Genomic DNA, 27,013 nt, shown 5'->3' with positions numbered 1-27,013 from the left:
GGGACCACCAGGAACAGCACTGAGGGAGACTTGGACCTCAGCTACAGGGTGTGTCTGTGAACACACACCCCTTCCCAGGTGGGATGCAAGTCTGTGTCTCTGTTGTCCAGTGTAATGTTCCCTCAGTAAATCTCACTGACTTGTTCTTTCCCCAAGCTCTGAGACCACAGATGCCCTTCCAGAATCATCCACCTGCTCCAGCACACTATTTTTGCCCAACTATGCCTCGTAAGTTTTGCTCAAGAAAATTGTTGTGAAAGAGGCAATATGTGTGGGACATTGCCAGGGGCTTGAGAATGACAGCTGCAAGAATGGTGGTTCACTGAGAGGTGTGGGAGAGTCACACGTGGTATGGTCAGAATGTCATAGGGAAGAGCAGCTGGTGAGAGTGGGGTGGGCAGGAGTATGACAGCCAGTGGGGTGATGGTAATGGTAGCTAGTGGAGCAAAGAGAATAGGTAAATGTGGGAGTAGAGCAGAGCAGGAGTCCAAGCTACAGGGAGTAGTGGTTGTCATTCACAATCACTCTCGCACGCACGCACAGGGCCTTGTTTCAGAAGGCAAGTAGGCCAGAGAATAGCTGCACACTTGGGAGTTAAGGTTGGGCTGATTTTGGCCAGTGTGTGTACAAAAATGTAAACATGAGCTCTTGCTACAGTTTTTCCTTTTTTCATTTGCAGTGCCAAGGTCTGTGAGGAAAAGTTGCGTTATGCAGCATATAACTGTGTGGCTATTGACACAGATATGAGCCCATGGGAGGAATGATGCTACATGGGATATCTTGCCAATCAGTTCTTCTGCTTTTTTGTAGCTGCTACATGAATGACTCTCTTAGTGTTCTTTCCCTGTGTCCCCAGCTTGGGAAAGCATGTGTGTGTGTGTATAAAAATGTATAATAAATTACCATGTGTGATGGCTGCTTTGTTGACAACCAGATTCAGGTGCCAAATTGATGGAAGGGCCCCTGGATTTTAGAGGAGGAAGGCCAAAAGACATAATGGGAATGATGAGACATTCCACCCATTTCTGATCAAGTTGTGAGAAACTGGACAATGAAGAGACAGTGTGGTTCCAGTAATACTACCTTCTTTCTCTCAAAAAGATCTACCTAGTTATCTGACAGGAAATTATTTACATTTAATAGTTACATTTGTAATGACATCTTTTGGGACATTTTTTATTGTTTAAACCTATTTATCTTTTAGTTTACATTCATCCTCCTGAGGCTTTCTTTAACATTACAAAGTGCTAGGAGACCCTTCGTTTGAATCAGGACCACAGCCCTGAGAGGTTGATGGAGTTCATCAGTATCATCATGTTTATTCATGTTGTAGTCACAGACCTTAACAATCCAGCTACACCCTAAAAAAAAAACAAAAAAACGCAATAACATCTACTGCTACACATCGAAATAAAACAGCAAGGAGTTCCCCCCGCCATTAAAATAATTTACCTGCATGTTACGAACCATGTCATGCCATAATTAACCTATATCAGGCTTATTGAAAACTTTCCCTTAATTTAAGAGCTGTGATTAAAAAAAGAGGCCACTCTCTGTGTGATGGATGACTTTACATCCCCCAATAAGAATCTTGCTCACGCTTCTTCTGAAACCAGCACCTGTGGTATACACTGAGTCAATGTAGTGGTGGGTGAAGGGGTTGACCGCCCGACCCACCCACCCCCACTTTTCCCCATGGTAATGCTTTGGGGGCTGATTTCCATTGGTTTCCAGAGCTGTGGTTCAATTCAAAGTGGGGTTACCCCCACCATGACTGCTTTTTAGTACTAAAGTAAGGAGATGGGAGCACAGGTTTCCTGAATAATAATTTGATTTTTAATTTTTGTGTCTAAACTCAAAAGTAACACGTAGGTATCACAAAACTATTGATAATTTTTGGGAGCTGAGTTCAGGATCATAACAAAGGCACCATTTCCATGTCCCTGCCCCTCTGTGTGCTCAATTACAGATCTAAGTTTTCAGCACTTCTCTTGCTTGCTTCCCATTGCATCAAAACTTTCAATGAAGATTTTGTTTGCTTGAGCTGTTCAATATGAGTGTTGCAGAGATCCGCTCTGACCACCAGTGGGCATTATGGAGCTATAATGAAATTATGTCTCCCATTCTTTATAGTTTTAATGCAAGCTTAAAGCGTGCCCTCCCTCATCTAGCAGTGTCTGGCAATCTTCCCTGTTTCCTTTCTTCTGATCTCAAATAATATTTGCATACAGGCATGACGTGCCAGGGAAGCAAGACTCCCATTACATCACAGAAACAAGAGAAGCCAAAGGTTACAGATCTGGCGAAAGTTGCTAGTTACTTCACCCTCTGAGCTTTGCTGCCAGGCCAGATAGCCCTGCCAGCCTTTGCTACTGTGATATCCTAGCCATTTCTCTGGATTTCATATTTCTTTGGATTTCACATTTATTAAAGACTTTTCTTATGTACCACCTTAGCAGGGAATGCCACCTTTCTTGGTCAATTTTGCTGAGAGCGATTGAAGTTTGGCATTCTGAAAATAATGGGGTTTGAGAACCACCTTTCTATAATACCGCAAAAAATACAGACAGTTTGAAGGAAGTATATTTTGGAAGTTACACTCCAAAATCCTTCAGTGGGCTCGGCCAGGTACTAGGGCTAAATGGAATCTGCACAGCTGTCAGCCTCAGAACATCACTTTTCACTTTATGCCAATAGAAGCAGCTATTTTTTAAATTAACGTTTATTTCCTGTTAATGGCAGCAGGCTGTCTTTCTGGAGCTGGGTGGCTCTCTTGCTCAAGAGCTCCATCCACTTACTGAGCCCAGGATATGCTGTCTGGCTGCTGGCTGCCTGGGTGGGCCACAGAACTGATGGCTATTGTGGCCATATAATGGGCTTGATTGGTAATTGGGGAGGTGATTTTTTTTTTGAGGGGGGATGGTGTCATCTCCGCAGCTGGGCTTTTGTCATGCAAAGCGGGGCAGGAAGGGAATCTTAAATCCCTCGACTTCACAGCACCTCGCAACTTCTCAACAGCGTTTCCCACCTCCAAATCATTTCAATTTTCGTTTTAACCCACCCACCCCTGCTCTTGCAATGTCCCATCCCCTCCACATAAACCGGCAGCTTTCGTTCCTGGTGGTGTCTCCCCTGCACCAAGCCTGAGGAGGAAGGGACGGGCTCATGCGGGGATCCAGCGAGCGGCAGTACCAAGAACCGGGGATTAGCCGGCGATGCCGGGGCTCCCCTGCTGGGTGAGGCCCTGCAACGCCCACGCCCCCTGTGGCGGGGAATTAATTACAGACCACACAGCAGGCCAGCCGGGAAAGCTCCTACCCTACCAGAAAATATTTTGGTTAGTCTTTAAGGTGCTACTGGACTCTTGCCCTTGCTCACGAAGTGAGCTGTGGCTCATGAAAGCTCATACCCTACCAGAAAATATTTTGGTTAGTCTTTAAGGTGCTACCGGACTCTTGCCCTTTTCTACTACTGCAGACAGACTAACACGGCGACCCACTGTGAAACATCTTATGCAGGAGGCACATACAGCCCAGCATAAAAACCTAAGGCAAAACTGCCAGATGTTGGTGTAATGGGTAATATATACAACCTCTTACATGCCTGGTTAGTTGTATATTGCCTGTGCATGTAAATATATTTGTAATGTGTGCATGTTTTTATATGATTTTAATAGACCACTGAGGAAGGCCATATAAGTCCGAAACGCTTTGGCTTGTGGTGACAGACACCAAGTTTAAGAAATGCCATTGTGCTATTTTAACTGTTTTTAAATACTTTTAATTCTTATATAGCGCTTCTAATAAATTAGATAGTTTCATTATTTATATATCTTTTTTTCATCCCACCCCACCTTGAGTACCCAACGACCCTTATAACCTGTCCGGGGGGGGTCTGTCTGGAAGGCTATTGGGAGTAGAATGACGCGAGTTTAGCAATGTTGTTTCCTTCCTGCCCCAGTTTTTTGCTTGGGACTCAGCGGGGGACCACTTGCCCCCTATAAATTGGGGACGCCTCCCCCAGCAGGTACGTGGCTGGCAGGTTTGGTGGGGGGAAACTGCAGAAGGAAGGCCCTCGCAGGCGTGACAATATTTTGGAGGCATGGCAGGCAGACCCAGGCCTGTGTGTCGCTTTGTGCAGACGGTCAAAACCGGAGCAGTTCTTTTTAATGGAGCAAAGACCTTGAAACCGACACAGAGCCGATGACTGACATCATCCTTTGCTCCTGGGGTCGAATCTAATCTCTTTTCCCGCAGACCAAAATGGCTACCTGCAGAAACTGTCTCCAGCAGGAGGCGCTGCAGTATAACCTATGGGGTAATAAACCTCGGCTTGCTTTCAGTCCAACCAAAGACGTTAAAGAGAGTGTTGGTTTCCTTGGGTGTCCACTCATATTTCTTTTGCACCAGTGTTTCATTGTGTCACACCAGGTTTGCACCTGAAAAACCTCTTTACTACAGGCCAAAGTAGGCTGAGAGTACTCACCATCAATTTTTCAACCCACCTACAACTAACTCTCTGTGGAAGGAGAATGTAAAATCACACTGTTTACAAAGGATGCTGACCGGACTGCCAGGAATGGATCCATCGCTATTAATTTGCATTTTTGACCCAGCTGGAAGCGGAACATCAAAGACTGCTGCCTTTCTGCCTATTACTGCTTGATCCTGCATATCTGTCTTCCAGTTGCTGTCTTTGAGTTTGATTTGTCAGTTCAAGCTCTGACTGGTCTAGTTCTTTAATGAACAAATAGCCAGAGCAGTCCATATTAGGTCTAAGCATCTCTAGATATTGTGCAATCGTTCAGTGGTAACAGTTATTTGAAATGGGACTGGCTTGTCCACACAGGATAATCCTGTTGTAAATGGTTGGTATAACACAACAGTTGCGCAGTATTCAGTGATGGGGGGATACAGCCAGAGAGTGTTTCATCCTTTCTTCCTATGCCTCTTCTGTACGTAAATTGCTCCTCTGAACTTGCAGTTAGCTCTGTAGGAAGAAAGACAGGTAACTGCATTTGGGGCTTTTTTAATGGGGGAGGGGAGTCTAGTCATAGACTCATGTGGTAGATATTTCTATACACTAGGAAAGAGAGCAAGTTTGGAAAGACTAAAGCAGGAAATATTTATATGTGGATTCTGTTTTGGATGCTACCATATGCAGTTTTCTAGGTAAACCTATTGAACAGAGGCTCCTAGTTGGACAGTGGGGGAGGTATCTGTGAGTTTCCTGCATTGGGCAGGGGATTGGACTAGATGACTCTGGTGGTCCCTTCCAACTCTATGATTCTATATGGGCTTTGCGGGGAGAGTGCCTCTGATCAATACCCTAGCCTGCAGCCGAGTCTGCAATGCTATGTGTGTGAGCTTTGGTTTCAGTTTATTTTTCTTTCCTCTGTTTGTTGCTCTGCTTGTGGAATCTGCTCAGCTGTGGTCCCTGTGGCTGCTGACAAGACACTCCCCCCATGCCCTGTTATGTGCTAGCTTCCTGCACACACTATGGAAAAATAAATACCACCAAGCAGCTGCTGAACAGCCGTTGCCAAGATGGGGATGAAGGGCAGAGTTGATCATGCCAGGGAGGGCAACCACAGGGTTGAGTCCTATCATGCCTGGGCCACGCTTCCAAACGCATAATGCTTCAAGTGCTCCCAGCACGATACAGCTAAAAGCAAGGCCAGAATCTGTCCTCCAGAACATCTCTCGTACATTCCAGTTTCCAAAGGAGCAAAAATAATGTATATCCCATTGATAAACTTGCTTGCACTTTCACACAACGCGCATTTCTGCTAATTGACTTGGGTTTAGGACAACTTGGAGGGCATTTTCAGCTGGGGAAATGGTGATGGAGGGAAAAGTTAATTTCCCTTCTCCAATATCATGGTCTCAACTTGTATAAAGAGGGGCCTCGTGGTTGCTTTTCACACATCTGAAATTCCAGTTACACAACTCCAGTGTCTGGTATAGTTTGGACTTGAATTAAGTCCATTCATGCATATTTGAAATGTGCAATAGTCTCAATAATTGAGAAAAGTTTGTTTTTTACATTAAAAAATCCAGCAGGGAAAGAAGAAAAAAATCAGGACAGTTTTAAAAAATCATCTGGATTATGCAGCATCTTTTTCAGAGAGAATGCATGTGGAGTCACTGATTTGGTATGACTATGGCCCTACTCCAAAGCAATGTTTTTCCTTTGCAGAATACAAAATCCACAGTGATTTTGTTGGAAAGTTTCACCAGTAGGATAATAATTCTCTGTCCATACTTTTTTGTATCTCTTGGATACAAAATTTATGTGCATTTTTAATTTTGGTGTGCTGTTATATATTTAAGCTCTCATGTGAGCAAAAATGGTGCAGCAGAATTGCTCTAATTGGGCTCCTTCTCCCAATGACTGGACAAGTTGTTCTGTTACTGAGTTATTTACCCAGATTTTGCATTTCACTTGCAATACATGTTTATATTTTTCCTTTGGTCCTTCATCTTGCTCTTGTATCATTTGACTTAGCCTGTAAGAACCCTTCCCTCCTTGATAACCCATCTTTGCCCATGTCAACACTGACCCTTTGACTTTCAGTTTGCTGTTGGCAGAACAATTGAAAGGGTCGGGGTGTTTTTTTACATGTAATGCTTCTTTTTAATTGCATTTTAGGCTACTGTAATTAGCATGAAAAAAGTACCCCAACTACAAAGAACTCCTTGGAGGGAAGGAGAGGATAAAATGCAATAGAAATTTACATTTGGTTGTAAATTGTCTCTCTTCACTGTCTCAGCCCAATGACACTGCGGACTAAAAAGCTGTTTTGACATTACTTGTGATAATACTGAGAGAGTTAACATTCAGGGTACATAAGTTTTTTTTTAAAGGGAGCACAATACTTGCTGAAGACAGCCTTGGTATCCCTCCATCTCCTGTTCCAGTTCCTTCCTACTTCTCTGTCACCCGTCTTGAAAAACATGCAGCCATTTACAAGATCTGAGAAATGTTTATACCATAAACATCAAAACATAATGAGACTCCAGATTATATACTCATGTAGAATCTTCCTCAGATTTGGAAAAAAAAAAACACCCTTTTGTAAACCATGAATTGCCACAGGCGGCTGAAAATAAGTCCCAGTAATCAGGTAACCAAAACTGGATTAAATTGTTACTTCATTTTCTGCCCTGTGGTAGCAAAGTTTGACTCAGTTGCAAATATTTGATTTACCACTTTGAAGAACCTTAGACTGCTTCCTGTAGCAATTCATGTCCTGTAAGTTTCTAGTTCAAATATGAGTAAGATTTGAAACAAATACATAGTGCAGAGTCTCACAATGTATTAACATGTATCAGATTTTGTATGTGTTTTAAATATCTTGCAATATAAGGTATTTACCCAAAAGATTTTGCATTTCACTTGCAATAAGTTTATATTTTTCCTTTGAGCCTTCATCTTGGTCTTGTATCATTTATCTTGAGGGCGCACCCCCTTTTTGTGCCCATCAAACATTCTACATCATGATTCAAACAGGGCAATCATAATAAAATATGCAAATTATACTTTAAAATATTTTTTTCATTTTATGTAGTTAAAGTGGAATCCACATTTTCTTCATGCAGCAATGGTCTTTGTGGGAGCAAAACATATTCAGCTGTATACATATTACACACACACACACAAACACAGACTGCTAGTTTTCACAAGCACACATTTCCTTAAGGAGTGAGCCTAAGGTACATGCATTCCTGAGTACAAATCTACATACACTACAAATCCCCCATCCCAGTAAAAACCAAAGACAGCAGATGGGCACCATCAGAACGTATGTTTATATATAATATATATTTACTTTTAAAAATAAAACTTCCATTGTAAGGCTAGAGGTCTGTACAAACTACAAAAATAAATCTTTTTTTCTTTTCCATATAAATAATTTAGATGGCATGACAACATTTCAGGTTAAAAGGTCTCCAGCAAGCCTCTACATACTCACACGCACACACACACAAATGCACATATGAACATACAACATGCCCCATTTCCACCATTCCCTTATGCTTTGCTGGTCCCAGTCTTAGGGTGGGGAGGGAAGCACCATTTCTACCACGGGATACCTAGAAGCACTTTGATGTTTTTAGGCTGTGGATGACTGTAAGGGGGAGCAGGATAAGTGGGTAGACAGGCCAGATGTTGCTAGATCCTAACCTTGACAGTAGAGTTTTATGATGGGAAGACAACAAATTCAAATGGATGGGTCAACCTTTGTCATGTGGCAAACTCCTACGTAAAGGGAAACCTCTTCAGAATGCAGAAAAGACTGGTCGCTTTTAGCTGAATCATCTCAGTCTATTTCAACAGGAAATGTAATCCTGTTGAAACTGCCAAGAGAGTTCACACAACCAAAATGAGAAAACCTCACCAGAATCTTCCTTGGCAGCAAGCAATGGATAAGGAATCTGGAGTAAGCTGTAGAATGAAATTACAGCAGTTTTGGGGCAAAAGAGGGGTTTAAAGTGCTCGGGCTTCAGAGGAATGACATCATGGGGGAAATGGATTTCAAGGTGAATTGGTCTCTTGTAAGTCAGTTAGTTGGCTGTGGTGACTGAGTCCAAGGCGGCACATCATTTTGTCCAAAATTTGACATAAAGCCCCTGGGGAACAATCATGCCAGCAAGAAGTTGAACTCAACTGCACAGCTTATTTTATCAAATTCTGAAGAGAAACTGTAACGCACCAATATCAGTACATCATTCAGAGGGCAAACGGTGTCTAGTGTTTGTACAGAATCACGTGGAACAACTTCTGTAATTTGAGGTGGTTTTTTGAAGCTTACAGTCCCCAAATCTGTAATCAGAGCTAGTTCAAGCTATTGTTACTATTGGTTAGGGCTAAAATTGCTGTTTTTCTCTCCGTCCCTGCATCTTGTTGTAAGTTGGGTTGGGAGACTGTTTCTTCCTCAAGAAGACAACAGTGTCTAGTACCTGGAATAAATGGTATCCCTCCCCTTTTAGGGTTTTCCCAAGCAGTTGCCCACACTGTTTATTCAGCTGAGGCAATTATGCTGGTAATGAAATTATCAGAATTTCAGCTTTCTTTCTACTGTCTTGTACTCATCAAAGCACTTGCTGAAAACAGAAGAATTCCAGCAGCTCCAAAAACCAGCATATGAAAGAATGGAACATATAGTATATAAAAACACATACACCCACAGTGGATGCAAACTAAATCATGGAGCGGCAGCAGTTCAATACTGTTGGTGACATCATGTAAAGGATCATGGCCCATCAAGACTGTTGTACTAGCTGCCATCTTGCCTCTATTTCCTTTTTAGCAGGCCAGAAAGAATAATCATATTAATATTTTTTTTTAATCTGGAAAGTTTTGTGTTTCAATTCAGAGGATGAGAGCCATTATTTTTGCAATGCCCAGGGCAGAGTTGGCCAGAAAACAGCACTTTAAATTTCATGCAAAATTCGGATTTCTGTCCTGAAGTAGAATGCAAAAACTGAAACCTTCCATCAAGCAATTTTGACTTGGTTATGGAGAAACGGAGCATATCAGATAGAAATGGAACTAGTCCTTTAGAACCAATTTTGCTGCCAAGTGATAGTTCATTTCTGGATTTTCAGCCAGTGAAGCCGAACCAGAAAGACAGACTTCTGAAACATAAACTGCAACCACAGAACTCATTCTTTTGGGCAGGAAATAGAACATTTTACTCAGTCCTTGCCTCTCCCTTGGTACACTTTCCCCTCTGATAGCCACATTGGGATATTTTTTGAAAGGGAGACATTTGTCACCTTAAAAACTCCTAGTTGGGCTCAAGCGAAAAGATAGTTTCACACACAAAGTTGTTTTTTTCATGTACAGAAAACATTTCTGTAGGGAAGGATCTGTAGGCCATCGTTTCTGAAGGCTTTTTTATGCCACAAGTACACAGCTTAGGAAAACAACTCAGAATAGGAAAAACATCATGTATGAAGCGAACCAAAATAGTACTAACAACCCAATGAGAACCTGACGTGACCCACCATAAACTCCCTCAGTTAGAAGGGCAAAGAGCTGTAGTGCACCCTACTCTCATACACAAATGCTGTTCTATCCAGCCACCTCAAACACCCACTTGAAACACCCACTCCATAAACAGTGTAGTACCATACATTTTGTACATCAACATCATAGTACAAAATCTCTCGTGCAAAACACCTCCCGAAGTATGGAATTAGAAAGGAGACAGATATAGTCCACATCTCTAGAAATTGCCCTTCTAGAAGTCTTAGCTCTGATCTCTACAGACAACAAATTGAACAGACAGAAGTCTCTCTTTCTCTCTTCTATTGGACACAAATGATGCCACGCTGGTATTATTAGGGAAGGATGGGGCTAAAACCTCCAATAGACAGTTCAAGCAGGTGTGCTTAGGGGGGCACTTTAGTGATGGACTATCTAAGGCTGACAAAGATGTAAGCAAGCTAAAGAATGGGGCACACAGGAAGGTTTTAGCAACGTGGGGTATGACAGGGAGGAGACTGAATTTCAAACAGCCACAGGACAGGTACCGGCACAGGCAGTTGTGCTGGTGGGAGGAGCAAAGCACAGCCTGTCCCACACAGCTTGCATAGAACGTTAAGACACATTGTGCCCCTCCATTGCATGCTCCCTCCACTCCGTATTCCCAGGAGGCGCTTCTCTCCCCACTACAACCTCACCCGGGTGTTCCCCTTAAAGGGATACCGCCACTTTTTTTTTTTTAATGAGGGAGCTGTGAAAACAATAAAAATAATTATTATAATTATAAAGGGGAACTGTGAATCTTTTTATACAGCTTATAATAATAATAATATTAATATTAATAAAAAATAAAAGAATAGCAGCATGATGTGGGCAAGCTCCCCACAAATAAGTTGAGTCCTGTTCTCTCCACGGGAGGGTAGGTGTTTGGACAGTTTTGATGCTCTCCCCCAATGACAGCCATTAAATGCTTCACGTAGCTTAAGGGGAATAGTTATTTCCACTTCCCATATTGCGAGCTGGAACTTTCCCTGTCAGTAGGTAAGTACAAACGATGCTCTATCAGTCATCAGTCTGACATAAAGACACAAACTGGGAGTGTTTTGGATCCAGGCACCCTGGCAACCAAGGGGCCCAGCAAACATTTTTGCGGCAGATATGCCTACAAAAACAACATATAGGAGAGTGGAGTACCAGGTGCTAGGAGTACCCACCATCCATTTCATTGGACAGATAACTGCAGTAGCTCATCTCATCTCTTTGTTCCAGTTTGCAAAGGCACTGTCTATGTCTAAAGATGGTTAGATTACTGTTCTGGAGCTTCCACATATCCATTCTGCTTCACAGTCCGTGATGTATGAGAGAACAACCTGGGCCCCTGCTCCCACCTGGGATGCTGTGCACATCCTATCCCTGAGGTGGGAATCTAGAATCAGGGTCTTGGCCTAGTGAAAGGAAAAAGCTAAGATCTCTGGGCTAAGTCTTGCAGTTCCAATGTGTCAGGTAGGACTAGGCCAGGCTCCTCAGGGCTGTCAGATTCAAAACCCTCATGTGTATAGCCCCGGCAGGAGCCGGGCAGCGATGGGTGCAAAGCCAGCATCACTGAGGCAGTGGCTGTAACTGTGGTGAAGGAGCCACATGTCCCAAGAGGTGGCACTTTGGCACGGTGGGCATGGGGGTCGGTCCAAAGGGGAAGGGGGGCAGTCCGAGCCTGCTGAGGCCCTAGTCTGTGGTTGGGCTGCTCTTGTTGCTGTGAAGGTTCCTTGACGTTTGTGGTGGACGATATTAAGTGGCTTCCAGTGGTCATGGTTTGAGTCCAGTCTGGGCTGCACAGTGACAGAGGTGACTCCAGGCTTGTCTTGTAGCTTTTCACCACCTGCCGAGACGAAAGAGACTGATGTCAATGTACTGTGTACAGGCATAGATCTAAGCTTTCCAGAAACGTTGAAGCTATGGGGGGGGGGGGAATATTCCAGGGTGGTTTTTGTTCGTGCGTGTAGGGGGGAAGGAAGCTGCTGTACCGTATGCTACTTTACCATACGTATCTTAGTTTTTGCCATGTGATAAGTAGGGAGAAAAGTAAAAGTTGAAAACAGAAGGCACCCATTTTATGGTGAACAAAAGAAAGTGTGTTACTTGAAAAGAAATGGTATCACACAGCCACAGTAGGACTAGCAGCATAACTGGATATCAAGTTAAACTTTATAACATTGAAAACACTGTTTATAGCATATTAGTTGTGGACAAAATTAGTCATATCTAAACAATAAACGTATGCTTGAAAATATGTTGTATGTGTCTACAGAATATACAACCATTTTCTATTGCTATAGTCTTACATCAAATCTTCATAATACACATTCTGAGTTAGTAAAACCTTGTCTTAAAAACATTCCATTCATTCCAATAGAGACACTATCTCAAAGAGGTTTTTTTCCAATGCTCCCCAAAATTTCAAACTTTTCACTTGAAAAACTTAGAAGAAAATCCTAAAAACAAAAATCCCTCCCTGATTTTTTAATGTATTTCTGGGCCTTCACATTTCTTGGAAGAGGAGAAAAGAATACACTGTGGGAGGGGAGGTGTTTAAGCAAGAAGGCATTAAAATATTTCACAGTGTTTTCAAAAGGAAAAGCATTAATACTACACCAGAATGATCTCAGGCATCAAGAATGGAAGATGCCGTGCTGAGTGATAAGCAATGAATAAGGGATTTCAGTGACCATTCCTTGCCACCACCTAAAGCCTTAATTGATCCAGCATTAGAGCCTCGACTTTTAATCAGCCAGTGTCAGCCATTATTGCTGAGATGCAGAGTGACATAGAGAAAAAGTCTATGATCCTCAGTTCCCAGTTTCTTTGCTCTAACTTGCTAAGGATCAAACTACACAATGCTGGAGTTGTGTGACTGGAACCTCCAATGTGCCTTTTGGCCCTAAAAAGCAGCCGTGTTTGTGTGTGCGTGCATCCTTATGTGCAATACAGATAGAGGCCATGGCACTGGGGAAGGAGCGGGTGATTTCCCCCACCTATTTTTTTCAATTAAACCCTCCTCTCCCCAACTGCTTTTAGCTATGTGTATGGAAAGAAGACAGGTACAATGTGGGTACATGCTAACAGCAGCCTAGAGGCCATTTTCAAATGGTTAAATGACACAAGAAGGATGAATTAACACCTTTCTCCAGCACCGAGGCCTCAATCTGTAACTTCTCCACCCACTGCAGCTGCTTTGCAATCACTGAACACCACAGTCGCATGTAGTTTTACCCTATCCAAGAAGTTGGATTCTCCTTCATGGAACTAGACCATGTCGTCCATCCAGAGAAGCTAGAGATTCGGTTCCCCCCGGCAACTGATGGGCACTTACTGTGATTTTGGGGAAGCTGGGGCTTTTGCTGGCCTTGACCAAGATGTGTGACTGAGTTGGGGGGATGATGTAGGTGCTCCGATCATCTTCACCAATATCTGATGCTCCAGTGCTCTCCGAGTAGTACTCTGAGTCAGAGGAGTCAGCAACGGCGCCACCATGCTGGCGCACATAAAAACTGTGGTGACTGATGGGAGGGGGAACAGGTGAGGGTGTGGGCAGGCGGCTACCGTTATCTGCAGGTGTGACCTATATGATGGAAAACAGAAGGCACGTTCAGAGAACAGGAAGTCAAACAAGAGGTCTTTAACCTGTGTGCCTCCAAACACAGCCTCTAAGCACAAATAATTCCCTTCAATACAGTAGATTCTGAAACCTACTGATGGTAGTTGAAAACCAAACTTCTTTACTCATTGCTGAGGGTAAGCATACGATTAAATGTGGACAGGTTCATCAACTTCCCTCTGCCTTAATCTATTGGGAAGATTAGACAAAGAGATGTAGAACTCCTTTAGCCTTTCCCCATAGCTTTCTACTGGAACAAAGTGATCAGAAATGGGAGTTCTCTTACCTCAGCAGGTGGGCCAATGATAGACAGCAGGACAGGCAGTAACACCAGACCATTAAGCAGCCCTAGAATTGTCAGGATGGTGAGCACCGCAAAGAAATACCTTGAAAGGGGAGAAGAAGTTCAATTATTGCCTGTGTGTAAGTCATCTGCATGTAACGGTGGCCCTTGTCCTAAGATTGCATAATTGCTTCCCCTGATTTATTTCCCCATCCCTTTAGCTGAGGTATATAGAAGTTCTATGGCCATGTTTATATCTAGATGGTGGCAGAAATCAGGGCTTTCAACTTGTTATATTTCACACACATATACATTCATGTTGTACATGTGTAGGCTTGTTTGCGTGAATACCTGAATGTGCACAAATTTTTGTTAAAAAAAAGGTAAAGGTCCCCTGTGCAAGCACTGGGTCATTCCTGACCCATGGCGTGACGTCACATCCCGACGTTTCCAAGGCAGACTTTGTTTGTGGGGTGGTTTGCCAGTGCCTTCCCCAGTCATCTTCCCTTTATCCCCAGCAAGCTGGGTACTCATTTCACCGACCTCGGAAGGATGGAAGGCTGAGTCAGCCTTGAGTCGGCTACCTGAAACCGACTTCCGTCAGGATCGAACTCAGGTCGTGAGCAGAGCTTTTGACTGCAGTACTGCAGCTTTAACACTCTGCGCCACGGGGCTCCCTACAAATTTTTGTACCAGAGACTTATATCCTATAATGTCCATGGTCTGGGTCACATACACTGATGTATGCATAGAGAATGAATGCGCATACATTTGTGAGACTGATACACATGCAGAAAACATGAATTAAACATAGGGGAAAGTGCCAGACGTTAAATCATTCACCTACAAATGGATAAATACTCCATATCTGGTACCTCCCCAGCAGTCCTGAATGTATGGCAGTTCTAGGAAGGTTGTGTTGGCTCAGAGAGAAAGAAGGGCTCCATCTTATATAGTTGGACTAGGAATATACTATAAGAACATTATTGCCCTGCTGGATCGTCAGTGTTGTCCAGCAATGTGTTTCTCACCATGGCCAACTAGTTGCCTTGCAGAGCCAACAAATAGGGCATAGAGAACAAGGACTCCCCCTGGTTGTTGCCTCCTAGCACTGGTATTGAGAGGTTTACTGCCTCTGAATATGGAGGTTCCCATCACCATGGTTAGTAGCCATTGATAAATCATCCATGAATCTGTCTGAACTCCCTTTTAAAGGGCTCTATGCTAATGGCCATCCCTACATCCACTGGCAGTGAATTTCATAATTTAATCACTCATTGATTAAAGAAGAATTTCCTTTTGTCTGTTCTGAATCTATCATCCACCACCTTCACCAAGTTCACTCCATGAAAAAAATCTTCTAAACTTCTATCATGTCCTCCCTTCAATTGTCTTCTTTCTAAACTGAAAAGCTTTAGACTCTAAATTTTCCTCACAGGAATGGTGATTCAACCCTATAATAATCTTTGCTTCCTTTTTCTGCACTTTTTCCATCTGTGGAATGTCTTGCAGAAGGGACATTCCAGCCAGCCTCACTCTCCTGAGAGAGGGATTTACTGTCCCTCTGAAAGTGGCAAAGTGTAGCAGTCCAGACACAGGATTCCTAAATCTTATTAGAGTCTGGCCCATGGAACACTTGCCATTGAGCCTGCAATGGCCCAGTGTAGTACAGGAATATAAGGAGAGAAGAAAGCAACAAAATGGTACCTCAATATGAAGTCAAATTCTGAACCAGCCAGCATGAGTACACCCAGCAGAGTGGAGACAGCGCCATCCATCACAGGGGCAAACATGTGCTCTAGAGCCACGGTGGAGCGCAGATTCCGGTTGCCGATGGCTGTGAGAAAGCCCTGAGGAAGGATGGACAGTTAGAACAGAACTGAGAACTCATCAAAGCAGGCACTCACAGACTGGCCAACCATCATATGGCATCAACAGATAAATGCAACCCCAGAGTGTATTTGGCTCTATAGGACAAGAACCCAAGGCCCAAATCTGTCCTTGGACACTAACTCTGGTGCCTGTTGCTGGAGCTAGCCTCAGCACAATGAACCATGCTTGTGTGACTGCTTACTTACCAGTGCCACATGGACAGTGAACTCCACACCAATGCCCACAGAGGCAATGAGGATGACCACAGGGATGGCACTCAGTTTGATGCCCATCAGGCCCATGATACCAAAGAGCTCAACCGTCATCATGGCCAGAACAAATACCTAAATCAGACAGAAAAGTCCGGTCAGTTTGTGTCATGCAAAAGGGTTGGTCAGTAATCATAATGAAGGAAAGCCTGGTGACAACAGCAGTAAACAGGAACCTACAGAACTACACAGTCATTAAGAGGCGGTGCAAGTACAGATGCTGCCTGCCTGCTGTGCATAGGTAGAACTTTATGAATCTATTTTTTCAGGTGTTTTCTTTAAACTATTAGCTATTAGACAGGAATACAGAGGTGAGTGCCTATAGGACCAGAAACCAGAAAGAGTTTATGTTTGCAAAGACTTTGGTTTCATGCTAAGCGTTTATAGACCCTGCACAATTCCTTGTCCCAGACTTTTACTGAGTCCCATAGTCCTGTTCTCTTCCTGCAGTATCCCATATTTTCCTTTCCCACTTTCACCTAAGAAACTTCCTAAAAATAGATATGGCATCAATAATAAACTATAAAAGTGAAGTTTATGTGTGCAAGCATATGCCATTGGGGAGTTTCATGTTAAGCATATAATTTGGATTTCTCATTGCAGATTTTGAGTTTCTCTAGTGCAATAATAAAACCTCATGGGAAAATGTAATCAATTAGTGATATACTAGTAAAAATGTAAACAAAAACAGACAAGCATATGGACATTATGCTAATGGATTGTGGATGGGGACTATAAACTAACAGTACAATCAAAATGAGAGTCACTCCAGTCTAAGCCCATTCATTTCATGAACACATAAACATATGAAGCTGCCTTATACTGAATCAGACCCTTAGTCCATCAAAGTCAGTATTGTCTACTCAGACCAGCAGCAGCTCTCCAGGGTCTCAGGCAGAGGTCTTTCCCATCACCTACTTGCCTAGTCCCTTTAACTGGAGATGCCGGGGGATTGAACCTGGGACCTTCTGCATGCCAAGCAGATTCTCTGCCACTGAGCCACAGCCCCTCAATGGGCTTAGACTGGAGTAACTGCATAGCATTGCACAGTAAGACTATTAATGATCAAAGTAGATTTATACAGGCGTGGTTGTGAGTATGTGATAATTATTTATGAACACATAGTTAACATTCATTATTATGTGCCTTACAGAGATGTGTGTGACCTGTGAATTATTAATTAATACAACAAAGTTCCAATGGATACTTTATATCCCAGTTAATTAATATGGTGGGTGAAAAGAAAAAAAACAGCAGGGAAGCAGAATTGCAAACATCCCATCAAAACATGTGGACAAGGATGCTAATACAGGCACTTGGACAGCGGTGTGAAGGCCAATCACACATATGCTTAACCCCTTCAGCACCAAGGAGAGAAGCTTGGGGACAACACAGAAAGATACAGATCTGGTTTAAGCAAATATATATGTGCCACTGTGTACATGTAATATGAATCTATGGCCAATCTTAGTTCCCAGCTGTGAATACAAACCCTGGCAAATATTTTGATGCATGCATAAATTCATTAACACACGTATATGAAAATAGTATGTGCCAGTGTAAAAAATGAAATATTTAATATGAAGTCTAGATGTCAACACCAAAAATCAGAAATCTGACACTCCATTTCTGCAGTCTGGATAAATTATGCAAACTATTACATCACCTTATTTCTTTAATAATATTGAGTAGCAATATTTTTGCATAACTGGAATAGTATAAATTATAAGAGATGGAAAAATCATATGACAGTATTAAGAAGAGGCAGAAGGAAAATGGAATGGGGGATTGAGCAGAGAGCAGAAGTCCTACACTCTGACCACAGCAAGCTTCATATAATTTTCCTGCCCCAGTTTCTTGAGTTCCCTGTCCTAATTATGAGGGCTAGAAACCTTTCCTGTTGACAAGGCATAGTCACAAAAAAGGAACCAGAGAATAAAAACCCAACCAGAACAGACAGATTTATATTATATAGGCCACAATATTGTATAAGCATGTCTCGATAAACAATACTACACCATTACTGCATATAAAGTTTAGGATTGGAAACTCAGGCATTTCTGTATATTGTTGTTTATGAAGGAGAATACTCACAATGATGCTGGCAGTCCAAGGGTTGAGTAGCAGCAGGGTGCACACCAGAAACGTGCAGGCCAACACAATGCTGAGGGCTTGCAGGAGCCAATGACGCAGGCCAATGTATTGCTCCCAAAAGAGGAAAGGGTAGCCACTAGGGTAGCTGAGAACACCATGTGTCTGAGCCACCTCGTCGCAGATGGCACGAACACTCTCGATAACTGCTACGAAGTCTGATGTCTGCCGCAGTCCATTGAGGTAGAAGGGGAACTGAGCAAACTCCAGGGGCTGTGCAGCTGGGACTGTCAGAAAGAGATGTAGCCATGAACACATGAAGCTGCCTTATACTGAATCAGACCTTTGGTCCATCAAAGTCAGAATTGTCTACTCAGACCAGCAGTGGCTCTCCAGGGTCTCAGGCAGAGGTGTTTCACATCATCTACTTGCCTAGTCCCTTTAACTGGAGATGCCAGGGATTGAATCTGGGACCTTCTGCATGCCAAGCAGATGCTCTACCACTGAGCCACAGTCCTCAGGTACAGTAAGCTTCTGCCCCCAACTCCCATCTTTAGGGCGTAAGGGGAACTGTTCTGTTTGCTTGCAATCAACCACTTAAGAAGCTAGGCATGGCTTGAAAATGTGGGAAACATGCAGAAACAAGGTTTCGTTAAAACTATGGGATGAGGGGTAGGGTTGAAACAGTAACACTGAATGAGAATGGGACAGCAGTCTGCACTCACTTCGAAGGTTCTCGCCAGTGGCGTCGTACTTGTCATGGATCCACTCTGGCGGTGGTGGGTAGAAGTTGGCCTGGGAGGCAGCAAAGCCAAGGGGGTCATTGCTCACCCACACTGTCAAGCAGATGTAGAAGATGTCAGGGGGGATGATCCCATTCTCATCCACCAGGCGTCGAGTTGTCAGCTGTGGGGCAGATGGGAGAGTGAGAGAAGTCAGTGAAAGAGTTTGGTCAAGTTGCTATTACACTGGCTCTAGCATCCTGCAAGGAAAGGGCAGACCACCAGCTGTTAAGGGGCTCCTAAATACCTGTGGGGGAAGATCCCCTCCCCCATATCCACCTTCAGCAGGAGTCTTTGCATTCCCTCCTGGCTCATCAAGGACTCATGACTAATTTTTACAGGTTTGTGAGTACTCTTTCCTCCCTCCTCCCCTCTCCAATATGTCTTTGACCCCCCCAGTACTTACTCGATTTAGATTGAAGGGCTCCTTCTTGTTTCCTGTCTGGATGAGGAGCTTGTAAGCCAGGACACCATCCTCTGAGCCATTGCGGTAATTCTCCCTAGTGATATGTCCAGCTTCCCAGTCTCGGTCAAAGGCTGCCTGCAGGCCTGGGAAATAGGGAAAGGACAGGTAAGAGACCACCATTTTGTGGGACATATGGCCTAGAAGCAAGAGCGTCATGCACCAGCTATGATTATTTCGCCCCTCTTCAAGGGCTTCTATCCCTGTGCTTTAGCATGTTAGCAGAAACCACAGCAAGGCCTTCAAGATATGGGATTGTTCCTGACCTTACTATAGAAAAACAGGAACAGAGCTAACAATAACACAAGGTGGAAGGATGTCTGAAGAAGGGATACATACATGCACACTCATCACACCTGTGTACAAATAACTTATGTTTACCCATAAGTGTGAATGTGAAATGTAAAAGCTGCGCCTATGTGAGCTGGAGAACTTCTGGATTTGTCCTTAGGAGCTAATTAATGTACAACAGACTAAAACACTGCTATCCTGAGCACGATTGCTGCTTGCCCTCCCCTAGGAGCAGCTGGGCCAACACTTGGCACAAGCTCCCGCACATTCCCCAGCCACAAGAAAGTTCAATCCAAGAGCATCCAGCTCAAGTACCAAGAGCTGGGAGAGGAGATCCCATTCTGCTTCTGTAGGAAGAGAGAGTGCAAGCCAAGAGAGGGCCGACCAAGTCCTTCGCTCACCTTGTAACCAATCCCGGAAGTGGTGCAGCCACATCTTAGGCAACTGGCGGTTCTCATCACGCACTACATACTGGATGGCATTGAAGGCCTGATGCAGGCCATAGAGGGCCTCCTGGGAGCTGGGGTAGTCAAAGCTACCCTTGGTTATCACAAACATGTTATAAAAGGAGAAGTATTTGAACTGAGCTGAAATGAAGGCATGTTCCTTTGTGCCTCGTGGGACAATGTCTGTCAGGTACAGCCCATCGTGAACTTTGGTTGTGCCGTAGAGGCTCAGACCCAATAGTGCCAGGAATAGGGCCACCACGATTCCCTGGGAAAGCAGGAAGACAAGAGTCAAGGTTGGTGCAATTAGATCTCTGCCTCCCCCTCCCCTTGTGCAGAATTTGGTCTTTCCATGATGGCTCTTTAGAGAACTGGCCTCCCCTCAGCCAAGAAAGAAACTGCTTGGACAGCTGTGACTATCTATGCTCATTCTCTACATTACAAGTGTAGTATGTTCAAGTTGGTCGTGTTCTGGGGCTAGAGAGCACACACCCTGAGCAACAGCACCAAAACTGACAAGAGGGGAGCCTCCCATGCCAAGGACCATATCAGTGTTTCTTTTGATTAATTAATTAATTAAGGGAGATACAGCTCTCCCACCCCCAGTCTGGCCCATCTCTCTTCAAATAGAATTCCAGACTGGGATTATCTGGATTTTCTGGGACTGACTTCACCCCATAGCGTCTAAGAAAGGCATGGAATCCCCATCCCTTACTGAATGTACACAGATTGACTAAGAAGACAGTGAAGCCTTGAACGGCTACCGTGGATATCAAATATGTGCTCCAGATTGGCTTTAATGTATATTACACTTTGCTTCTGGATTGGGCGGGCAGGACACAATCAAAGGGGAAAACACAATATTCCCAATGGCTCAGACAGCACAGTAGATACATCCCAAATTGGAATGCAGATCTCATCTCCAAGTAACCGGGAAGGAAAGGGAACTTTCTTCTGATCCTCATTTGCTGGATGGCATCCAGCTTATACAGGAGGACCTTATAAGCTGGCTCCCTAGGACACTGTGCTCCTTCCCCCTCCCCCTCCATCATAGACCAAGGCACTCCAGAAAAGTCTTCAGAGCAACTCTTTGCTGCCTACCTTGGTGTGGCTCTGCAGAAGAATGGGTGCATATTTGTCTCGAGCAAAACTGGAGAGATTCCATCGGCAGAAGGGCAGTGGGGCACACTCCTGGGCAACTTTGCCCTCGTCCACCTGTGCCAGGAGATCACGAGTGGAGCTGGCAGGAGTGAAGACTTGTGAACCCATTGGGTTGGCAGGGAGCAGAGTGGATGGGGTGGTGAAGACGTGCTGCGTAGGTGGGAGGATGGTGACTACGTGTCGCCCAGAAGGGTCACACTGGGTGAAAGCTTGCACCGTGGTGGTGATACGCGTCTTGGTGGCCAGGGCTGGGTGTCCATGTGGAAATGTGGGGGCAGTGTGGTTGTCGTTTGCGTCAGCATATTCTTGTGGCTGGATCTGGATGATGCGGGAGGAGCAGAGGCTGTAGGAAGAAGAGGATACTGAAAAACTGCAGGAAACATGCACAGCTAACCATGTGCCCATGCCGCTAGGCTTCTCTGGCTTCTTCAGACATGGTGGAGTGGGTCCAGCAGTGTTGGATCCACCCCAGTACTTGAATGAAGCGACCACAAAAGGGATTCCATTCTCTTGTTCAGCAGGTGGAGAGAGCTTTTGAGAAGCAGGCAGGGGTGGCCAACCTCGCTCCCTATGTGCTCTTAAAGGGTAGGTGGTGTGCGCTTAAAGGGCTGAAGGGTAGTGGCTTCCCCAACAACTGCCCCCAGCTCCCACAGAATGGAGCCCAGCCTCATCCTGAAGAGCACAGGGCTGTCCCAGGAAAGGGAACTCTTTCGTCATCTCACTCCCAAGACTGTACCTGTAGAAGCAGCAAAGAATGTCGAGCCTCTTGTTTTCACGTCTGTGAAGGTCCAGGCTCAGGATAGCCGGAAAGATGAACAGAACCATGGCAAAGTTGAACACCACCACTACCGCAGCCTTTGCAAAACAAGAAAATGGGGGGAAAATGATATCATAATGACTGTTAGACACACTGAAGACTTTGAGCCACTGCATTCATTATGAAGATGGGCTGCTCTCTTGCCTGTACCAGTGCCCAGAATGCACTGCATTTGTAAGAACACTAGTGTTAGTGAGGTGGTGGGCTCTCCTTTGGAGGCTTTTAAGCCGAGGCTAGATTGCCATCTGACAACAGTGCTGATTCTGTGAATTTAGGCAGATCATGAGCGGGAGGGCAGGAAGGGATGAGTCAGTGCTCGGCTCTTGTGGCCCTTTCTTACATGCCTAGGGTAATGTTGATCACCACTCTGGGGTCAGGAAGCAATTCCCCTCCTGGCCAGATTGGCTAGGGATGCTGGAGGTTTGTTTGCCATCTTCTGGGCATGGAGCAAGGGTCACTGGGGGTGTGGGAGGAAAGTAGTTGTGAATTTCCTGCATTGTGCAGGCAGTTGGACTTAGATGACCCTGGAGGTCCCTTCCAGCTCTTTGTTTCTATGCATGCTAGTGGGAAGGGCTTACCTGCAGAGAGAAGGCTCGCAGAGCTGGGATGGGCACCAGGGCAGCCATGAAGAAGGCAATCATGTTATTGACAGAGGTGAGTGCTACACTGGTGCCACTACACCGTAGGCATTCACCAGTCCGTTCCTGTGTTGGAAAGAAGCAAATGAAACAATTAGCGCAGGCTGAAAGGTGGGGAAATGAGCATGCACCAGCAGCACTCAGGAACCCAAATACAGGTACAAGAACAGGGAAAAGTTCTCACCTTGACAGGGATGTGTTGGCTGGTCTCGGTGAAGGCATGTGCCAGGAGGAACATGTCATCCACACCAATGCCCAGTGCCAAGAAAGGTAACACCTATGTGGATATGGAGAGAAACACAGTTAGAGGGGCGTGGTCAGGACTTGTCTTACAAAATACAAATGTCAGGCAATGCAGGGACAGCAATATTTCTATAGGGTGTCAATACAGAGGAGCACAGGGATTTGGAGTTTGTTTCAGAGCCACTACAAATGTTTACTTCTGCATTCATGCTCAGGGTCTCAATGATGCCTATATTTTTTCAATAGCTGGAGGCCTCATGGGTCTTTTGCCTTCTCCTGAAGCACAAGGCATAACCTATCCTTGAGGCAACTGGATTTGCTTTTATTATACCTATTCTTGGCCTGGCAGGCACTGAGGCTGAGGCACAACTTGCCTGTTCCTGCTGTTTACTTGAGCCACATTCCTCAATAGTTAGCTTGCCTCTGTGCAAGTGGGCAGTGAACTCTTCTAACACAGCTATTCTTATGACTCTGTGGCTGTCCTCTGTGGCACCTCTGAATGAAAAGAAGAATGCAGGTGGAGAGAGTCCTATGGCAGCTGAAGGTACTGTCATGGCCATGCTGGAATCTCAGGGACAGCCCCAAGTCCGAAGGGAAAGTGTTCCGTCATGACATTCCTTTCTGCCACTCAACATCCTTTAACATTGGGTAAGGACAATGAGGCAGAACACAGCCTTAGTATTGCACAGTATGAGAAATGTGGATGGACGGAACATCCTGCTGTTTACAGAACACAAAGGGATCCACTGCAGAGCAAAGAGGTTATCCAAAGTCAACACTGCCCTCTCCAAGGGCTAATGAGTGACACACCTGTGTAGTCGCTGCGTTGAAGGAGATTCCCAGTAGGGAGCACAGTCCAAGTCCTGCTGCCACTGAAAGGGCAACTAGAAGAACTCCTGCTAGGCCCACGGCACCTTGCGATTTGGAACAGTCCCAGCGCAGCATGGTGACACAGGCATACGCCAACTGCAGAAAGATGAGAGCCATAGTTACTGAGGAGAAGGGTATGGGTGAGAAACTACACAATGGTCCATAATGGGACAGGGAGAGGAAGGTAGGAAGGAAAAGGCTGCTACACACCATCAGGAGGTATCCGCCTGCAACGCGGATGGCGCTCACATCTGAGAAAGATTTCATGATGTCATTGAGTGTGGTGGTGGAGAAGGCATGGATAGTCTGGGAGGAGTTTGCAGGGAGGGATTCCTGGGCCAGCTGGGAAGAAATAAGTCATGTGAGATAACTGGGAGAGGAACACCATAATCTAGACAGCTTAGCTCCCACTCATACATCAATCCTTCTCACATAAATGCACAAGATTTGTTTGCAGGGCTACCATAATACTGCCACCTGCACACTCTCGTGAAAAATCCACTTATAAATAGCCCATTTCCCTACAAACCAATCCAATTACAATAAACACTGATTCCACTCACAAGCACTGACTGTATCTGAGCAACTTCCCGGGAGGCATCTGCTCTCTATCTACTGTTCAAAAGATACCCTTGCACCCAGCATATCGCTCATGTCCATCCGTATCACTGTGCAGGACCTATTCACGTTCATGAGACTTCTTTATACGAGCTTGTAAGAATGTGCTTCCCTAACTGATGTGATGTCATCAGGCCAAAGAATCATAAGATGTCAAAGAGTTCTTATTCTTATCATGCACCAAAGTTCTGCGCTGTTTATCTAACTGACCCACCCACCCCAAGTCTGGAAAAATTTCCCTATTCTTCCAACACAAAAACCTCAAAAGCGGACATGTTTACAAATGCATTTTTACATGCAGTCCTGCATGATATCCCCTCTTTAATTCTCTTGCTTCCCGTCCCTGTGCTTTGCCCATCTATGGACCTCTGTGCACTTCTGCACCTCTTTCTGGCATCCTCCCTTCCACAGTCACACGCATGAAACACATGAAAGCAGCCTTATACTGAATCAGACCCTTGGTCCATCAAAGTCAGTACTGTCTACTCAGACCGGCAGCGGCTCTCCCGGGTCTCAGGCAGAGGTCTTTCACATCACCTACTTGCCTATCCCTTTAAATGCAGATCCCGGGGATTGAACCTGGGACCTTCTGCATGCCAAGCAGAGGCTCTACCACTGAGCCACAGCCCCTCACCCTTTTTAGCCTTTGCCCATGCATTTGCTCTGTCACTCATATACTCAGTCTCCTGCTCCTCACATCTCACTTGCATCCAGCGGTCCCCATGCTGTTGCCACAGCCTACTCTTCCACTCATCGCATCTCACCTCAACAAATTCCCGCTGCCAGGCTTCCAGGACAGCAGCTGCTTTCTCCTCACTCCAGCTGATGTCATGTATCTCATAATCATCCCGGTAGTGCTCAAAAAGCTGCCGTGGGCTCATCAGCAGGAACATGCTCTGCAAGGCTTCAGCTCTAGAGAGTAAAAAAGCTGACTCAGAGACACCTTCTATTGCTCACAGTGCTGGTAAGGGAAAGGACACAGGACTCCTTTTAACTGAGGACCCACTGTCTTTCCAGTGCTCCAGGCCAAAGCCAGAAGCCCTGGTTTCCAGCATCCTTCAGTGTCCATTCAAAAGTGACCGATAAGTCCATTTTTAAGGCTCTTGCAGATATTTTCCTCCCTTGCTAAACATACATAAAACGGACCAATGTGCTCTATCAGTTGCCACAGAAACAAACTGCTGAGCTGTGCACCGTGCACAGTATGAGAAAAGCTGCACAGCTTACTGCTATCAAGCCTGTGGCTTGTGCTGGTGGCAACTGATTTGCACATGTGGTTCACCCCACATTCAACCTGTACAAGAAAAGTCAGCATGTACTGTAAAAGCAGCCCAAGTGGTTGCGGTGTGAAAATTCATGGAAGCCGCTAGAAAGGGATAGATATTGTAACACCATAAGTGTCAAGCATGTCTCATACTTGTTGTTTCTGAGCTTTCCAACATACATATATGAGCATCGTGAGACCAAGAATAGGTAGCATCAGGAGCAACCCTTAACCAGAGCTTGTTCCCAGCCCTATTTTCCATTGCTTAGCCAAGTTTTGCAACTCTTTGCCATGCTGAGCATGAAAAGCTCAAAGGACACTCCCATACATGAGAAGTCCCTCCTGGCAGGAACAACGTGGTGTAAGAAAAATCCATGATGATACTGTTTCCACCAATGTGCAGAATGCAATCCACCATATGGTCAATTGCAGTGTCTGTTTCAAAGTTGAACAAAGGCCCATCATAGTAAGCAGTGTACAGAGCAGATATACATACACCCAGTTCCAAAATTCATACTAGCATAAGCACATTTGAGCTTCTCTCTAGGATCAGGGAGGTGGATTGCTACAAGCTGGAGTATGTGCTGTGGGATGGCATACACATGAACTAGAAGGGTTTGGGGGCAGGGAGGGAACTTCAGGATTCAATGGATGACAACAGTCAGAGTTTCAGGGATCAGCATAAATCCCACAGCTCAGAAACACCTGCCAGTTGTTGCTAGGGTTAGGTCACGGGCATGCACCCGGCGTCCTCAAAAACATGAACCTCCGTTGCATCAAGTTACAAGCTGGCTCAGGACGCAGTTCACCACCAGCCCCAATCGTGAAAAAGAGGAGGAATAAGAGTCCAATCAATTCCTGGAAGCCATCCTCCCATCCTCCCAAATAAAACTCATGGTTAACAACTTTGTCAGTCATCTTTAATTGCCCAGCTTGCAGGGGAAAGCCATCCACCCTGCAAGAAGAATTCCTCAGCTATCTGGGGTTATTCATGGTCAGAGACCTCTGCTGGGCATGGAGTTTGGTCAATTCTACATACACACTTACCTCTGTAGTTTGCCCTGGGAATCCTTTACTGTCCCACCCAGGATCAGCTCCTCTTGCCAGTGCATGTATTTTCGAGAGAAGCCGTGGCAGCCATCTGTGAGCTCAGAGGGAATGTCTGGTTCCTGGGGAGCGGAGCAAGACGAAGCAACTGTAAGATCACAGCATTAACTGAGGGAGTTTAGATGGGTACTGAAGACTATATAACACTTCTCC

At 44.9% G+C, this 27,013-nt stretch overlaps 2 protein-coding genes across 2 annotated transcripts in view; one reads left to right on the top strand and one right to left on the bottom strand.

Annotated features, from left to right (window-relative positions):
• HECTD3 (HECT domain E3 ubiquitin protein ligase 3) overlaps window positions 1–855 on the top strand; it is a 29,815-nt gene extending 28,960 nt beyond the window's left edge. The window contains exons 20-21 of the mRNA XM_056845147.1: window positions 157–228; window positions 680–855. Coding sequence (XP_056701125.1) covers window positions 157–228; window positions 680–764 — 157 coding nt within the window. The 3' untranslated portion in view covers window positions 765–855. The remainder of the gene's footprint in view (window positions 1–156; window positions 229–679) is intronic.
• Window positions 856–11,178: 10,323 nt separating this feature from the next.
• PTCH2 (patched 2) overlaps window positions 11,179–27,013 on the bottom strand; it is a 61,706-nt gene continuing 45,871 nt past the window's right edge. Inside the window, exons 7-23 of the mRNA XM_056867651.1 lie at window positions 26,801–26,922; window positions 25,254–25,401; window positions 24,082–24,213; window positions 23,812–23,967; window positions 22,943–23,035; window positions 22,699–22,824; window positions 22,040–22,158; window positions 21,244–21,646; window positions 20,098–20,410; window positions 19,349–19,491; window positions 18,886–19,066; window positions 18,164–18,447; window positions 16,007–16,144; window positions 15,636–15,778; window positions 13,932–14,031; window positions 13,361–13,609; window positions 11,179–11,869 (exon numbers count right to left, since the gene is read on the bottom strand). Coding sequence (XP_056723629.1) covers window positions 11,456–11,869; window positions 13,361–13,609; window positions 13,932–14,031; window positions 15,636–15,778; window positions 16,007–16,144; window positions 18,164–18,447; window positions 18,886–19,066; window positions 19,349–19,491; window positions 20,098–20,410; window positions 21,244–21,646; window positions 22,040–22,158; window positions 22,699–22,824; window positions 22,943–23,035; window positions 23,812–23,967; window positions 24,082–24,213; window positions 25,254–25,401; window positions 26,801–26,922 — 3,264 coding nt within the window. The 3' untranslated portion in view covers window positions 11,179–11,455. The remainder of the gene's footprint in view (window positions 11,870–13,360; window positions 13,610–13,931; window positions 14,032–15,635; window positions 15,779–16,006; window positions 16,145–18,163; window positions 18,448–18,885; window positions 19,067–19,348; window positions 19,492–20,097; window positions 20,411–21,243; window positions 21,647–22,039; window positions 22,159–22,698; window positions 22,825–22,942; window positions 23,036–23,811; window positions 23,968–24,081; window positions 24,214–25,253; window positions 25,402–26,800; window positions 26,923–27,013) is intronic.

Source organism: Euleptes europaea, chromosome 2, assembly GCF_029931775.1.
Source record: "Euleptes europaea isolate rEulEur1 chromosome 2, rEulEur1.hap1, whole genome shotgun sequence".
NCBI lineage: Eukaryota > Metazoa > Chordata > Lepidosauria > Squamata > Sphaerodactylidae > Euleptes > Euleptes europaea.
This window is presented reverse-complemented; position numbering and strand designations above follow the sequence as displayed.